General features: G+C 39.6%; 2 protein-coding genes across 9 annotated transcripts in view; one reads left to right on the forward strand and one right to left on the reverse strand.

Annotated features, from left to right (window-relative positions):
• LOC122480431 (nuclear autoantigenic sperm protein) overlaps window positions 1-17,937 on the forward strand; it is a 42,783-nt gene that overhangs the window by 2,850 nt on the left and 21,996 nt on the right. For 5 of the 8 annotated variants that reach the window (XM_043574824.1, XM_043574823.1, XM_043574821.1 and 2 more), the window contains exon 2: window positions 6,313-6,330. The exons of the other annotated variants lie outside the window; for them this stretch is intronic. In XM_043574824.1, the coding sequence (XP_043430759.1) occupies window positions 6,313-6,330 (18 nt within the window). The remainder of the gene's footprint in view (window positions 1-6,312; window positions 6,331-17,937) is intronic. 8 annotated transcript variants of the gene reach the window in all.
• LOC122480434 (SIN3-HDAC complex-associated factor-like) lies at window positions 12,067-13,595 on the reverse strand. The gene has a single exon (XM_043574833.1). The coding sequence runs from the start codon at window positions 13,540-13,542 to the stop codon at window positions 12,877-12,879; it is 666 nt and encodes a 221-aa protein (XP_043430768.1). The 5' UTR covers window positions 13,543-13,595; the 3' UTR covers window positions 12,067-12,876.

A 17,937-nucleotide genomic window follows, 5' to 3' on the forward strand; every position in this document is an offset into this window, starting at 1 on the left:
CTCTCTCCCCTCATGCCATTTAAACATTGCTGGGTGGGTGCCTGGGTGGCTCAGTCGGTTAAACGTCTGACTTCGGCTCAGGTCATGATCTCACGGCTGGTGGGTTCCAGCCCCGCATCAGCCTCTGTGCTGACAGCTCAGAGCCTGGAGCCTGCTTAGGATTCTGTATCTCCCTCCCTCTCTCTCTGCCCCCTCCCCACTCACACTCTGTCTCTTAGTCTCTTAAAAATAAATAAACAAAACATTGCTAAGGGTAACCAGTGACTAAGTGCTAAATCAGTCCTTGCCCTTATTACCTTTCTAACCAGTTCTTAATCTTTTTGTTACAAAAAGTAAAGAATATAGCAGTTTGTAATGGTAAAAAGGAAAGAAAGCTCAGAAGGGAGTCTTTGTGATGCACTGAATTTTGGCCTAGCTGTTGTATAATTCCTGGGCTGCTTATTTGTTGCTTGAGAAGAGAGATGTCAAAATAATAATTAGGTGGTTTAGCTCAATAATCTTCAAAGTTCTGGGGTTTTTTAATTTCCACAAGTGATTCGTTTCATTTATGTTGGTGTGGTGGTTATGTTAGTGCTTAGTATTTTGCTGTTTAAAATAAAATAACCGGGGTGCCTGGGTGGCTCAGTTGAGTAAATGTCTGACTTCATCTTGGGTCACGAGCTCACGGTTTGTGAGATTGTGAGTTTGAGCCCCCCATCAGGCTCTGTGCTGACAGCTTGGAGCCTGGAGACTGCTTTGGGTTCTGTGTCTCTGCCCCTCCCCCGCTCACGTTCTGTCTCTATCTCTCAAAAATAAATAAAAATGTTAAAAAATTTTTTAAATAAGATAATCTTGTGAGTTAGCTTTATGGACTTATGATGAATTAATGTCATAATTTGTGTGACAGATTTAGCCAGAACACCTGAGTACCTATTTTTCAGTGGGGTGGAGGGAGTTAAGTGTATTAGCTCAAGTATGTAAGTGGGAAAAGAGCCCTTCTGGTGAATCTGGGGAGAAAAGGCAACAAACTATTGTTAGATTTGTTTTAGATGAATTCTGTTATTTGGTAATTCTGCTATTTCCTTTTTTGAGGTGAGGACAGAAAAATAAATGGAGTAAGTGTGTTGAAATTATTTCTGAATAAGAGCATCACCTTGTATTCTTAAGACAATTTAGGGGAGCTTGGGTGGCTCAGTCAGTTGAGTGTCTGACTTCAGCTCAGGTCATGATCTTGTGGTCAGTGAGTTTGAGCTCCGCGTCGGGCTCTGTGCTGACAGCTCAGAGCCTGGAGCCTGCTTCAGATTCTGTGTCTCCCTCTCTCTGCCCCTCTGTTTGTGCCCAGTCTCTCCCCCTCTCTCAAAAATAAATAAACATTAAAAAAAATTTTTTTTAAAGTATACTTCTGGACACCTGGCTGGCTCAGTACAGAGCATGCAACTCTTGATCTCTGGTGGTGAATTCAAGCCCTATGTTGGATGTGGATACTACTTAAGTAAAAAATTTTTTTAAAGATAAAAACTACATTTATCATGATGAACACTGAGCAATGTATAGAATTGTTGAATCACTGTATTATACACCTGAAACTAATATAACACTGTTAATTGTACTGGAATTAAAATTCTTTAAAATAAATTTAAAAATTTTAAATGAAGTCCACCTTAAAGATTACACACAAAAAAACTGGTAAAACTAATGAACACATTTTGCAAGGTTTTGTTTTTTAAGATTTTATTTTTATATAATCTCTATATCCAACGTGGGGCTCCAGCTTACAACTCCCAAGATCGAGTGCATCCTCTACTGACCAGTGAGGTTGCCCCTGCAAAGTTTTAGGATACTAAATCAACACAAAAATCAGTTCTGTTTGGGGGCACCTGGCTGGCTCAGATGTTGGAGCATGCAACTCTTGATCTCAGGGATGTGAATCCAAGCCCCACGTTGGGTGTACAGATTATTTAAAAGTAAAATCTTAAATCAGGGCACCTGGGTGGCTCAGTCAGTTGAGTGTCAGACTCTTGATTTCAGCCCAGATCATGATCTCAGGGTCCTGAGTTCAAGCCCCACATTGGACTCCATGCTAGTCATGGAGCCTACTTAAAAAAAAAAAAAAATGAGTTATGCGTTTATATAATAACGAATGATCTGGAAAGTTAACAGTTCATTTAAAATAGCACAAGGGGTGCCTGGGTGGCTCAATCAGTTAGTTAAGCATCTGACTTTGGCTGTGCTGGTAGCTCAGAGCCTGGAGCCTGCTCCAGATTCTGTGTCTGCCTCTCCCCTGCTTGCACTCTGTCTCTCTCTTTCAAAAATAAGTAAACATTAAAAAAATTTTAAATAACATCCAAGAGTTAGATACTAGGTATAAGCCTGACCAAGGAGGTGAAAAACTTATACAAACTTTTGTAATAAAAACTACAAAATGGGCGACTGCATGGCTCAGTGGGTTGAGCGTCCAACTCTTGATCTTGGTTCAGGTCATGATCTCATGGTCTTTAGATCCAGCCCCACATTAGGCTCTGCGCTGACAGTGCAGATTCTGCTTGGGAGTCTCTGTCTGTCTTTGCCCCTCCCCTACTCACTCACACTCACTCTCTCTCTCTCTTTCTCTCTCTCTCTCTCTCTCTCTCTCTCTCTCTCAAAGTAAGTAAACATTAAAAAAAGTCTGAACCTGCAATGGAAAGTTTAGTTAGAAGATGGAAGTCAGGTCTTGATTATTCAAAATTATTTTATTGATTGTAGATCCCTGCTTTTTAATTTTACATAGTTGTTTTTTTTTTTAAAGAATTAGTTCTGAGGTAAAAGTACAAGCAAGGCAAGTCATTCAACTTAAAAAAAAATTTACCAGCCCGTTTTTCAGTATATTTTACTGAAGTGTAACATACTACAAAAAGTACACAAATGGAAAACGTACAGCTGAGTTTTCACAAAGGAAAATTAAAAACAAAACACTGTGGAACCCAGAAATCCCCCTTTTAATCCCATCACTCCCATCAAGAATAGCTCTTCTGATTTCTAACATACTTGTTTTGCTAGTTTTTAAAAAAAGCATTTATCTATTTTGAGAGATATAGATCGAGAGAGAGAATCCAATCCCAAGGAGGTTCCATGCTGTCACTGCGGAGCCCTACATGGGGCTCAGGCTTGATATACGAAGGGTGAGATCATGACCCCAGGCAAAATCAAGAGTCTGATGCCTAACTGACTGAAATAAATGGTATTATGTACTGTATGTAGTAATGTCTGTTTTTTTTTAAAATTTATTTTTAGTTTTATTTTTTAATGTTTATTATTGAGAGACAGAGTGTGAGCAGGGGAGGGGGCAGAGAGAGAGGGGGAGACACAGAATCCAAAGCAGGCTCCAGGCTCTGAGCTGTCAGCACAGAGCCCAAGGTGGGGCTCGAACTCACAAACTGCAAGATCATGACCATGACCCGAGCTGAAGTCGGTTGCCCAACCAACTGAGCCACCCAGGTGCCCCGATAATGTCTGGTTTTCTTTTATTCAACTTTGTGAGAATTGTTCACATTACATACTGTTTCAGTGATTTCTGCTGTATATTGCTTCACTGTATGAATATGTCCTACTTTATCCATTCTATCATAGGCAGACGTTGAGCTTACATTTATGTGTAAGGGTACCTTAAAATCTAGAGTGGATGATAGATGATAATAAATTTCTATGATGACTAGGTATCTGGAAAACTGTATTGTTTCTGGTTGCCACTGTGGGCCCTGGTTTTTCCCATTTCTCATGGTGGCAGTAGTGGGGGAGATTCTGCAAGTTAAGATTTCATTCTTTTAGAAGAATTTTGTGAAGCAGTTTTCTTGTCTCCCAGGTTATAAGCATATTTCCCCTATATTTACTGATCATTTGTTTCAGTTACTAGAGGTACTGTGGTTAAGGAGAGAGAAGAGGTGGTGTGCCTGGGTGGCTCAGTCGGTTAAGCATCTGACTTCAGCTCAGGTCATGGTCTCGTGGTCGGTGGGTTCCAGCCCCGCGATGGGCTCTGTGTTGACAGGGTGAAGCCTGGAGCCTGGTTTGGATTCTGTGTCTCTCTCTGCCCTTCCCCCGCTCTCTCTCTCTCGCTCTCTCTCTCAAAAGTAAACATTAAAAAATTTAGAAAAAGAGAAGAGGTCCCTCTTGTCATGTCAGATGGAATCTCCACTACTGGACTATAGACTGTAAATACATAGATTCGAGAATGTCAGTGATAAAATGTATGCAGATGATTGTCTTCATTTACCCATTTTAAGGTGAAAGTAACTGGGTGATTAATTTAGACTGCATGGTCAGATATTGCCATTATGAGATATGAATGACAAGGAGCAGCTATATGAAGATTCTAGTACAGAAACTTTATTCATAGAAATAAGGATAGCAGAAAATAGGGTTAGCAGGTTGGTAATTTTGGCGTGGTGGAGAAAGGTCTGTTTCTGTTTGCTTAGGGAAGTGTGGGGCAAGTTCTGTTTTGAAGCAAGGAGGAATGTAGTATGATGTAGGACATTTGAAGAAGAAATAGTCATTATGGAGAGTGGGAAAAAAACACATAGGGGATGTGTGGTAGGATTGCCATTGTTGTCTCTGTTTTGGGTTTGTGGCCAAGAATGTAGTGTTAGGGTGGGGGGGGGGTGCAGAGAGAGAATCTTAAGTAGGCTCCATGCTCAGCATAAAACTAGATATGGGGGCTCGATTCCTCGACCTTGGCATCATGACCTGAGCTGAACTCAAGAGTTGGATGCTTGAGGCGCCTGGGTGGCTCAGTCGGTTAAGCCTCTGACTTTGGCTCAGGTCACAATCTTAGGGTTTGTGGGTTCAAGCCCCATGTCTGTCTCTGTGCTGACAGCTCAGTCTGGAGCTTGATTCAGATTCTGTGTCTCCCTCTCTGTGCCCCTCCCCTGCTTGTGTGCATGTTCTCTTTCACTTTCTCTCTCTCAAAAATAAACTTAAAAAAGACAAAGAGTTGGACGCTTAACCGACTGAGCTACCCATGCACCCCTGTGGCCAAGAATTTAAAATGAGCCCATTCAGTACTGTTGTATGTTTTCTTAGAATGTTCATTCAGATGCTTGGCAATAACAGACACAAAATAGATGGTTAGAGGGTTGAGACCTCCCTCTTGTGGAACTTAAAGGTTTTATACAAGAAAAGTCTGAATATAGTACAGTGTCTTCATAGGGGGTTTATATTAAAAAACATCTTGAAGATAACCATTGGAGATTCCCCCCTTCCCCCGCCCCCCGAATATTTAATTGTTCAGCAGCAATTACCTATTTGGTCTCTTGATGCTCCCCCTTTCCCCTCACATGGCAGCATCTCTTGCGTTCAAACGTCCTAACATGAATGCATTTAAAAACCATTACTCCATCATATATCTGTTTAGCTTCTTCCAGTTGAGAGCCAAACTTCTTTAGACAAGAATCTGCCTTCCTAGATCCCCTTTTCTTCCTTTCTGTTTAACCATTTAGCAGATATATTTAATATACAGTAAAACCTTAGATTGTGAGTGACTTGTTCTGTGAGTGTTCTGCAAGACGAGCAAACATTTCTAATAAAATTTAACTTGATAAATGAGTAATGTCTTGCCATACTAATAGTACGTGGTGCTGAATGTCACATCACAATAGAACCAATGGTTCTTCTCTCACTGCGGGATTATGGGTGATTGTCTCCTATGCTCAGATGCTTGGTCTCAGGCTGTGGTATTTGGCAGAGATCAGTGATTTTTTTCAGAACATTGGAAGGTACCCCACACCTGGCACTACTGTATTTTTTGTCACTTCAAAGCACCTATGGACAGTCCTTTGCTTTTCAACACAAGAGTAAGCTCAGGAATGATTTGCTTCATTCTAGGTCAGGCTGCCTGCAGATATAGACCCTTTCCTGTGCTGCCTTATTGCCAGTTACATTAAAAAAAATTTTTTTTTTTAATGTTTATTTATTTTTGAGAGAGACAGAGACAGAATGTGAGTGGGTTAGGAGCAGAGAGAGAGGGAGACATGGAATCCAAAGCAGGCTCTAGGCTCCAAGCTGTCAGCACAGAGCCTGACGTGGGGCTCGAACTCACAAGCTGTGAGATCATGACCTGAGCCCAAGTCGGACACTCAACCAACTGAGCCACCCCAGTGCCCCTTGCCAGTTACGTTAAATACAGTATATGACAAGAGTTTATTAATTAATACTGTCCTGTAGTCACCATCTGTGCCAGTGTATACACTGGCCCCTATGCAGGAGAAGAATCCATTGAACCAGTAGATAACTGATTCTGTTTGTCATAGCGAAAGTCATCCTATACAATAATAATCCTCCTCTCTCTTCTCTCCTTCACATCAGCCATGAAGATTTTCAAAGGTAAGTGAAGGTTAATATGTTTATTTTTCTTTATTTTGCATTACAGTATTAACCTATTTTGTATGAATATTTTTGGGATGTACAACAAATCATCTGAGTTTCCATTGTTTCTTATGGGGAAATTCGCTTTGATATACAAGTGCTTTGGGTTATAAGCATGTTTCTTGAATAAACTATGCTCACAAACCAGGATTTTACCATATATTTTAATGTGTTAGGTTTTAGAGATACAAAGATGAATTCAGAGTCTCAGTTTCTGGTCATCATACACAATCTAATAGGGCAGGTATGCAGTGAGTATACACATTAGTTCAGCTTGTATCAGTCCAGCTTCTTTCCCTTCATGCCTTCTAAACATTACTAAAAGTAATCATTGATTGTCTGCATGCTAAATTAGTCTTATTCTTAGCTTTTTACTTCTTAACTTTTTTGCTGCAGCTGATACCAGTCATTACCTCCTAATTTTATTTCCCTTTGATACTACCTCTATTCCTTACCTCTGTTTCATTGTTGATAATTGCTGTTATTGATTTGTTATATGTCAAGCCTTGAATGAAGTACTTTATGAACTTTCTCATTTGATTTTCAAAACAAACCCTAGGAGTTAGGTGCTATTAATTATAGTTGATGAAACTGAAGCACCTCACATGCTAAGTGGCAAAGTCACTTGCCCTAATCCTACCCTAGTGATTCAGAATTGGTCACTTATTTTAACAAATACTGACTAGGTGCCAGACCTTGTGCCTGGTACTAGTATACAGCTAGAATGAGAGAGATCGGATGTTTTTCCTTAAAGCTTAATCCTCTTGCACAGTACAGAAAGTCAATAGGCAATTGAAATATACTATGAAATGTGATAGGGTCATATAGGTTACTAAATCACTTATTTACTTAGATAAGTAATTTCTCTGTAAAATAGGAGCATTGCCATCTGCCACAGGTTTTGTTTTTGTTTTTTGTGAGAGGATTAAATGAAAATGAATAGGTGCTGCATGTATTATGTTTGGCAGTCAAATGTTTGCTCTGAATTGCCTATTGGATGTTATCCGTTTAGTTGTTCGATAAGCACTTCAAAATCAACTTGTCTTAAAACCTAAGTCTTCCAATTTTCACTAATGTTCTTGTACCTTATTTTAGTTGGATAGCACTCAAGTTTCCCAACCCCAGAAATAAGAATTCTGGGCTCTCTCCTTTTCTCATTTCCAGACAGTTACCAATGTTTAGTAGTGTGGTGTTCTATAACAGAATTTAGAAATGTTAAGCTTAGAGGGCCCAGATAAAAATAAGTAATGGCAGGGGGCTGCTGGCTAAGTCGATTAAGCATCTGACTCTTTATTTTTATTATTATTTTTTTTAATGTTTATTTATTTTTGAGAGAGAGACAGAGCTCAAGAGGGGAAGGGCCAGAGAGAGAGGGAGACACAGAATCTGAAGCAGGTTCCAGGCTCTGAGCTGTGAGCACAGAGCCTGATGCGGGGCTCGAACTCATGAACCTTGAGATCATGATCTGAGCCGAAGTCAGACGCTTAACTGACTGAGCCACTCAGGCGCCCCAGCATCTGACTCTTTATTTTGAGTCAGGTCATGATCTCACAGTTTGTGAGTTCAAACCCAGAATTGGCTCTGTGCTGACGGCGCAGAGCCTGCTTGGGATTCTCTGTCTCCCTCTCTCAAAAAGAAGTAAACATTAAAAAAAAAAAAAAGTGATGGGGATTGTAGTACATTCTCCTTCCTTAAAGTGAGTGGTCACTATTTAGCTCCAGCTGATTGTGTGAGAAGGTAAGGCCATATTGGCAGATATCAGATTTTTAAGAAATATTTTAATTTTTAATAGAAAATACATTCCTGATTCAAAATCCATAAGGATTGTTATACAGTGAAATGTCCTTCTACCCCGTATTTTCTAGTCGCATAGTTTTTCTTCTCAAGTGGGAGTTTATTATATGTTCCTCAAAGACAACCTTCTGCATATAAAAACAAATTGTATGTAGTTATTCTACATTGTTGTATAAATGGTAGCCTATTTGACACATTTCTGAACATTTAGCAATATGTCTTGGAGATCATTCATCAGGGTGTAGTTACCTTAAATTTTCCTTAATTTTTTTTTTTTTAATTTATTTTTGAGACACAGAGAGACAGAGCATGAACAGGGGAGGGTGAGAGAGAGAGGGAGACACAGAATCTGAAACAGGCTCCAGGCTCTGAGCTGTCAGCACAGAGCCCGATGAGGGGCTCGAACTCACGGACTGCGAGATCATGACCTGAGCCAAAGTCGGATGCTCAACCGACTGAGCCACCCAGGCACCCCTTCTTAATTTTTTTTAAAATTTTATTTATTTTGAGAGAGAGTGGAAGGGCCGAGAGAGAGGGAGAGAGAGAGAATCCCAAGCAGGCTCTGCACCGTCAGTGCAGAGTCCAATGTGGGGCTCAAACTCACGAACTGTGAGATCATGACCTGAGCTGAATGAAGTTAGACACTTAACTGAGTGAGCCACCCAGGCTCCCCTTAACTTTTTATGACTGCCTTGTATTCTATTCTGTGGGTATCTCATAACAAATTTGCTATTGATAGACATTTGAGTTGTTTCCAGTATTATTACAAATAGTGCTACAGTGAATACCTTGTAATAAACCATGGACTAGTATATCTGTAGGATGATTTATTGTTATTTTTACTTCAAAAATTTTAATTCCAGTGTAATTAACCTACAGTGCTATATCAGTTTTAGGTGTAGCAGTTTAGGTGTAGCAGTGAATATAGCAGTTCAATTCTATACATTACTCAGTGCTCATCACGATCAGTGTACTCTCAATCCCCTTCACCTATTTCACCCCCCCCCCCACCTTCCCTCTGGTAACCATCAATTTGTTCTCTATAGTTAGAGTCCAGTTTTTTGATTTGTCTCTTTTTTCTTTGTTCATTTGTTTTGTTTCTTAAATTCCACATAAGACTAAAATGTTACTTGTTTTTCTCTGACTTATTTCACTTAGCATTATACCCTCTAGATCCATCCATGGTGTTGTAGATGGCAAGATCTTGCTTTTTCTTTTATTTATTTTGAGAGAGAGAGAGAGAGCAAGCACACAAGCAGGGGAGGGGCAGAGAGAGAGGGGGAGAGAGAATCCCAAACAGGCTCCTGCACTGTCAGTGCAGGGCCCAGGGTGGGGCTCGAACTCAGGATTTGTGAGATCATGATCTGAGCTGAAATCAAGAGCTGGATGATTAACCGACTGAGCCACCCAGGCACCCCAAGATCTTGCTCCCTTTTTTTTTCTTTAAGTTTTATTTATTTATTTTGAGAGAGAAAATGAGCCAGGGAGTGGCAGAGAGAAATCCCAAGTAGGCTCGCAGAGCCCGATGTGGGGGAGACCCGCAAGATCATGACCTGAGCTGAAACCAGGAGTTGGGGGCTTAACTAGCTGAGCCATCCAGGCACCAGGATCTTGCTCTTGTTTATGGCTGAGTAATACTCCATTATGTATGTGTGCCACATCTTTACCCATTAAGATTAGGTTTAAAGAAATTGAGATATAATTGACAGTAGTTTCAGGTGTACAACATAGCAATCCAACATTCGTACATATTACCAAATGATCACCATGGTAAGTCTAGATAGGACTTTTTTTTCCAGTTTTAAACTAGCTCTTATAAAAATGGACAATGTGTTTAAAAGATTCTGGGCTTAGAAATGGTGGATTGAAGGTGATAATGCAAGCACAAATAGCAAGACAATAGCAGAATTGACCCTTTTATAGTTTGTATTCCTAGCTCTTTGTTAGCCACATTAGGTTGAAAACAATGGTTGTCAGTCGTAAACCCATTAGCAGATACTTTGAAAATAAACTGTTCAAGATAATGTGTTGTTTTGTTTTTAAGTAAGCTCTTGGCCCAATGTGGGGCTTGAACTCACCACCCAGGATCAGGAGTTGTTTGCTGTACTGACTGAGCTAGCCAGGTGCCCTAAGATAAAATTGATCTGTTAACAAATGAGAAAGTAACTGTTTTTCAAAAGATACATGCTATGGAGAGAGTTGTTTGTATGTTTGTTTATTTTTAATTTTATTTATTTTTAAATTTATATCCAAGTTAGCATATAGTGCAATAATTATTTCAGAAGTAGATTCCAGTGATTCATCCATCCCTTATGTATAAATAACACCCAGTGCTTGGCCCAACAAGCACTTAATGCCCCTTAATGCCCCTTACCCATTTATCCCATCCCCACCCACCCACAACCCCTCCAGCAACCCTCAGTTTGTTCTCTGTATTTAAGAGTCTTTTGTCCCCCTCCCTGTTTTATTAATTAATTAATTAATTAATTAATTAATGTTTTATTATTTATTTTTGAGAGAGAGCACGAGCAGGGGAAGGGCATAGAGGGAGGGAGACAGAATCCGAAGTAGGCTCCAGGCTCCAAGCTGGAATGAAAAGACCCAGATATGGGGTTCAAACCCATGAAGTGTGAGATCATGACTTGAGCTGATGTCTGATTCTTAATCGACAGACACCCTGCCCCTCCCTGTTCTTATTTTTGCTTCCCTTATGTTCATCTGTTTTGTATCTTAAATTCCTCCTATGAGTGAAGTCGTAGGCCATTTTCTTTCTCTAATTTTTTTTTTTAATTTTCTACTAAGACTAAATTTATTCAGTACCCTAGTAAAAGTTTTGATTATAAGTATCCAACAGTATAAAAAGTACAAAACAGATTTGTAGATTTCTAATATATTAATACAAAGTGCATGACTACATATAGTACGTCCTACAGGCAAAGAGGTGGAAGGGGAAAAGGAAGGCTGTGGTTGAGGTCTGGTAATAAATAAATACAGAAGTAGAGATGATCAATATTATAGTATATTCTACCACCAATACTGTAGCCAAAATGTACAAAAAAATAAAAAAAAAAACCATTTGGAAACAACAGGAGGAATATGATAATGGCTGGGACTCTTGTAATTCACCTCAGAGGCTGTGGGAGAGCCAACCCAACTCATGGTGTAATCTGTGCATATGGTGGCTTGTAGTTTTTGCCATAAGGAAGAAATATAAAATTTTAAGTTTAGATTAAGAATTATAAAACTATATGGTGCCCGTAAAAAATGGCTCACTCCTTACTGTTATTTATACTATCTAATTTTTAAAATCCAGTTTTAAAAATAATCACTGAGTCATGTTATTATAAGGTAGGCAAATGATCCTCCCTAATTATGAGAGGTCTGAACCAGTGATAGGTTATATTCCTGAACGTTTAGAAAAGAGGCAATGACAGTACTTTGGTTTGGGTTCAGGTAAAAAGGCCTCAAATGAAGATTTTGGAATCAAAGAGCTCTGTGTTCAGGATGCATCATCTAACATCTCAATGTTCACAAAGCCTGACTAAAAGAAGTCAAACCTAAACCAGCCCACTCAGCATTAACACACACTTCTTTTCTTTTAGAATTTTACTTTAGAGTGGAAAAAAAAAACACAAAAACCCCAGACCCTAATAGGTTAAAACCAGTCAAACAACCCCAACTCACTCTACACAGACAAAACCTTCACAAAGGTCAACTGAAGTAATCCAGAGCTAAAACTGAATTGCGCAGATTTTCAATGAAGTCACCAGTCATGTAACACAAACAAAAGTCAATTATTTACACACTAGGCAAGCCCTCTAAGAAATGTGCCCCAAGCAGCATTAACCTTTGTTTTTTGTGTGTGCCATCCTGAAGACGTGCACATTTTTTTTAAGATAATTTAACATTTTTAATAGAATGTGATCTCTACCATGCGGTAATGCTTTGGTTCTCTTCATTTAGGATTGCTCATCCTAAAACTTGACATTTCCCCAGAGGAGCTTTGATTCTGCTTTAGAAGTTTCAATATAGATTAAAATCTTTATCAAAAATGAATATGGAGGGGGGTGACAGAGGATGCAACATATACACTCAAGGTACCTCTCTGTATGTTTAGAAACAACTCCTTCGAGGCATTTGCACCAGAGAGCTTAGTCTGTCCTGCTTAATATTCAGTAGTACAGGTTTGAATCGTCAGAACCTTGGCAAGACCTTAAATTATTGACAACTACCTCTTGGGGCAAGTCCATGTTACTGAGTTATGACAAATTTATTATCATGAAGGAAAACAAGTATAGCCAGCCATCTTAAAAATGCCCAACACTGCTTCTCAATATAGAAAGACTAAAACTACATACGTTTATCATACAACACATCCCATCTCTGTCCCCTGAAATTCCCCTAGATTCATTCATTAGAAGGGGATTAAAAAAAAAAAGACTTAAAGAGCACTTTACAGCAGCATCAGCTTTCCTGTGAAATACTCAGCATCTTAAATATTATGTATACTTTTTTTCTTTTAGTAAGCTAGACACTGGCTTCAGAGTTTGTGGAACTGGAGGAGAAATAACAACCCATTCAAAACTATTCTAGAAAGTGTCTTTTGGCAGAATAGCAGGTATCCAAGTTAAAAATAGGAGGGTTTTGTTGCTTTGTTTTCTTTCCAAAATTTAAATCGTTTTTTTTGTTCCCCTTTTACCTAAACCTCAGTCACCACTCCTGAGTGGAGATGGGCAGAGGCTCTGGCCCCTGCTCCTCCAGCTTCTCAGCAGCTGCTTTCTTATCGTTGCAGCAAGGCTTGAATAGATGTGTGTCAATGAGAACTTCTTCAAAACGGCCTTTATAGATAATCCCACAACGTATTTTCTGTCTTTTCCAGTATGTGAGATCTAAAAAGGAAAAAACTGGCGTTCTGTTAGAGCCAGAAGCCATCTCTGTATCTGAGCCATCATCTGACTGGTTACTATAACAAGGAGACTGAGCTGGGGAGGCACTTGAGGTGGTACTGTGAGCATCAGAATTCTGACGTTTGAATTCCTTCTGTAGTTTATTGATTTGGTTGCTTTTTATCATGTTTCCAGATAAAGTTTTCACTTTCTTTGGTTTCAATGTTGTCTTCAGACTGGGTCCTGCCCTTGCATCTACCACATGATTCCAGTTTTTTTGTGATCCTGCTGGCAGTTTCTTCCATCTTTTCACAAGCAGGACACAGGCATTACAGATGTCTCCTGAACCAGTCTCATGCGACCCAAAAGAGCTCTGGAAGTCCTTTTCATAGCGTGTACTGTCAGTGAATCGAGAACTGGAGGACTTAGCTCTGCAAATACAGCAGCCCTCTATACTTCGGTACATCTTTGGCTTGTGAAAACCAAACATCTTTTCTTCTGGGCAGTAGTCTTCCAAAATCCTGTCTTTTTCTAATTTTGCTTAGCATAACACCCTCTAGCTCCATCCATGTAGTTGCAAATGGCAAGGTTTCATTCTTTTTGATTGCCTAGTAATACTCCATTTTGTGTGTGTGTGTGTGTGTGTGTGTGTGTGTGTGTGTGTGTACACCCCACATCTTCTTGATCCATTCATCGGTCAGTGGGCATTTGGGCTCTTTCCATACTTTGGTTATTGTTGATAGCGCTGCTATAAACATTGGGGTGCACATGCCCCTTTGAAACAGCACACCTGTTTCTACCTACTAGTGCAATTGCTGGGTCGTAGGGTAGTTCTATTTTTAATTTTTTGAGGAACCTCCATACTGTTTTCCACAGTGGCTGCACCAGTTTGCATTCCCACCAGCAGTGCAAAAGAGATCCTCTCTCCCTGCATCCTCGCCAACATCTGTTGTTGCCTGAGTTGTTCATTTTAGCCATTTGGACTGGTGTGAGGTGGTATCTCATTGTGGTTTTAGTTTGTATTTCCCTGATGATGAGTGATGTTGAGCATTTTTTCATGTGTCAGCCATCTGAATGTCTTCTTTGGAGAAGTGTCTATTCCTGTCTTTTGGCCATATCTTCAGTGGATTATTTGTTTTTTGGGTGTTGAGCTTGATAAGTTCTTCATGGATTTTGGATACTGACCCTTTATCTGATATGTCGTTTGCAAATATCTTCTCCCATTCTGTTGGTTGCCTTTCAGTTTTGCTGATTGTCTCCTTTGCTGTGCAAAAACTTTTTATTTTGATGAAGTCCCAATAGTTTGTTTTTGTTTTTGTTTTTCTTGCCTCTGGAGACATGTTGAGTAAGAAATTGCTGCTGCCGAAGTCAAAAAGGTTTTGCCTGCTTTCTCCTCGAGGATTTTGATGGCTTCCTGTCTTACATTTAGGTCTTTCATCCGTTTTGAGTTTATTTTTGTATATGGTGTAAGAAAGTGGTCCAGGTTCATTTTGCTGCATGTCACTGTCCAGTTTTCCCAGTACCATTTGCGGAAGAGAGTGTCTTATTTCAATGGATATTCAATTCCTGCTTTGTCAAAGATTAGTTCGCCATACGTTTGTGGGTCCATTTCTGGGTTCTCTATTCTGTTCCATTGATCTGAATGTCTGCTTTTGCGCCAGTACCATACTGTCTTGATTACAGCTTTGTAATACAATACATCTTGAAGTCCGGGATTGTGAGGACTCCGGTTTCGGTTTTCTTTTTCAGGATTGCTTTGGCTATTGGGTCGGTTCTGGTTCCCTGCAAATTTTAGGATTGTTTGTTGTAGCTCTGTGAAGAATGCTGGTGTTACTTTGATAAGGATTGTATTGAATGTGTAGATTGCTTTGGGTAGTAATGACGTTCTACCAATATTTGTTCTTCCAATCCAGGAGCATGGAATATTTTTCCTGTGTGTGTGTGTGTCTTCAATTTCTTTCATAAGCTTTCTATAGTTTCCAGTGTGTAGATTTTTCATCTTTGGTTAGAGCTGACAGCTCAGAGCCTGGAGCCTGCTTTGGATTCTGTGTCTCTCTTTCTCTCGCACCCTCCCCTGCTCACTGTCTCTCTCTCAAAAAAAAGTTTTAAAAAATAAAGATATTATTTATATTTATAAATATATATAATTTATTATATATATTTTAAAATATATATAAATACATAAAATATAAAAATTTATATAAATATAAATAAAGATATATTTACAATCCTCATTTACTGTTGTCAATGCTTTTTATTTATGTATATACAAACTCCTTTTTTTGGGTGTGTAGATCCAAATTTCTACCCGGTATTATTTTTTCTCTGTTTAGACTTCTTTTAGTATTTTTTTCATGAAGAGGATTTATTTCTTGTATTTGAAAGATACTTCATTAGCTACAAAATAGGTTGATATTTTTTTGTGTTTTGCCCACCCCTCCCCCTCCCCCATTTTAGAGATCTGACTACTATGTTTTGGCTTACATTGTTTCTAACAAGTTGTCATTCTTAAATTTGTTACTCTGATTATACAAGTCTCTTTTTTTTCCTTTTGCCTGATTTTTATGTTTTTTTCCCCCCATCACTGGTTTTCTGAAACTTTTAAAAAAGACTTTTATTTTTGGGGTGCCTGGGTGGCTCAGTTGGTTAAGCGTTTGACTTCAGCTCAGGTCATGATTTCGCAGTCCATGAGTTTGAGCCCCGCGTCCGGCCCTGTGCTGACAGCTGGGAGCGTGGAGCCTACTTCGGATTCTGTGTCTCCCTCTCACTGCCCATCCCCTGCTTATGCTCTGTCTCTGTCACTCCCAAAAATGAATAAATGTTAAAAAAACATTTTTTGGGGCGCCTGGGTGGCGCAGTCGGTTAAGCGTCCGACTTCAGCCAGGTCACGATCTCGCGGTCCGTGAGTTTGAGCCCCGCGTCAGGCTCTGGGCTGATGGCTCAGAGCCTGGAGCCTGTTTCCGATTCTGTGTCTCCCTCTCTCTCTGCCCCTCCCTCGTTCATGCTCTGTCTCTCTCTGTCCCAAAAATAAATAAATGTTGAAAAAAATTTAAAAAAAAAAATTTTTGTTAAAGACTTATTTTTAAATAATTCCTACACCCAGCGTGGGTCTGGAACCCACAACCCTGGAATTAAGAGTTGCATGCCATACCAACTGAGCCAGCCACAAGTCCTTTTAGCAATTTATGAAATGCTTTCTTTGGTAGGTGCTTTTTCATATTTCTTTTGCTTGGGATTTGTTTTTTGGATCTGAGAGTTATACTTTTCATCAAAACTGGCAAGTTTTCTGCCATTGTTTATTTTGTAAACTTACTGCTTATTGTTTTTATTGTGTTTGTTTTGGTTTTGCCATCATTTAAGTATTTTCCTCCATTCCTTTAAATATTTCCTTTCCCGGGGCACCTGGGTGGCTCAGTCGGTTAAGCAGCCGACTTGGGCTCAGGTCATGATCTCACAGTCAGTGAGTTCAAGCCCCGCGTCCAGCTCTGCTGACAGCTCAGAGCCTGGAGCCTGTTTCAGATTCTGTGTCTCCCTCTCTCTGACCCTCCCCCGTTCATGCTCTGTCTCTCTCTGTCTCAAAAATAAATAAACGTTAAAAAAAATTAAAAAAAAATATTTCCTTTCCCATCCATATCCCTTCAGGCAGCCAGTCAACATGTATGTTTGTATGCTTAGTGTTTCATACTCACAAAGTTCTATTTTTTTTTTTAATGTTTATTTATTCTTGAGAGAGAAAGAGAACAGTGGAGAGGCAGAGAGAGGGAGATGGGATCCAAAGCAGAGAGCCTCATGCGGGGCTCGAATTCATGAACTGTGAGATCATGACCTGAGCAGAAACCAAGAAGTCAGATGCTTAACTGAATGAGCCACCCAGGCACCCCTGTTCTTTTTGTTTTTTTAAATCTTTGTGTTTTCATTTAGGTAGTTTCTACTGCTGTTTTTGAATTCTTTTTTTTTAAGTTTGTTTATTTAAGTAATCTCTATACTCAATATCGATCTCAAACTCACAACCCCAAGATCAAGAGTCACATGCACTTCAGACTGAGCGAGCCAGGTGCCCCAAGTATCTTTAATTCCTGATAATGTTCTTCTTCACAGTCTGATTGATGTTAATCCTATTAAGTGTATTTTTGTCTCCAGAAGTTTTGACTTGAGTCTTTCTCTTTGTTTTTTAAAGTATCTTCTATTTCTCTCCTGCTCATGCTTTGCTTTACATTCTTGAGTATGTGGAATACATTTTCTTAAATTTTTCTATTTATTTTTGAGAGATGCTCGGGGGCAAGGGCAACAGAGGATCTGAAGCAGGCTCTGCGCTGATAGCAGAGAGCCCTATGTGGGACTTGAACTCAACAAACCATGAGATAGATCATGACCTTAGCTGAAGTTGGACTCTCAACTGACTGAGCCACCCAAATGCCCCAGAGCATGTGAAATACATTTTAAATAACTGTCTTAATGTCCTTGTCTAGTTCTGTCATCTGTGTCCTTTTTGGGTCTGTTTCTATTGAATATCCTTTCTTTATTATGGATTTTAATTCTTTGCTTCTTTGTTTGCCTGATAATTTTTTACTTATGTAACTTACCAGACATTGTGAGGTTTGTTGTAGTGCTGGGTTTTTGTTTTTTGTGTGTGTTTTGTTTTGATGAACATGAGTGGGGGAGAGGGACGAGAGCGGGGGAGAGAGAATCTTAAGCAGGAGCCACATGCAGGGCTTGATCCCACAACCCTGGGATCATGACCTGAGCCAAAATCAAGTCAGACGCTCAAGGGACTGAACCACCCAGGTGCCCCTGTATGTATGTTGTTTGTTTTGACTCTGGGAGGCAGTTACTTGGAAACAGTTTGGTCCTATTGAGAATTGCCTTTATGTTTTGTTAGGCAGGC

Source organism: Prionailurus bengalensis, chromosome C1, assembly GCF_016509475.1.
Source record: "Prionailurus bengalensis isolate Pbe53 chromosome C1, Fcat_Pben_1.1_paternal_pri, whole genome shotgun sequence".
Classification (NCBI taxonomy): domain Eukaryota; kingdom Metazoa; phylum Chordata; class Mammalia; order Carnivora; family Felidae; genus Prionailurus; species Prionailurus bengalensis.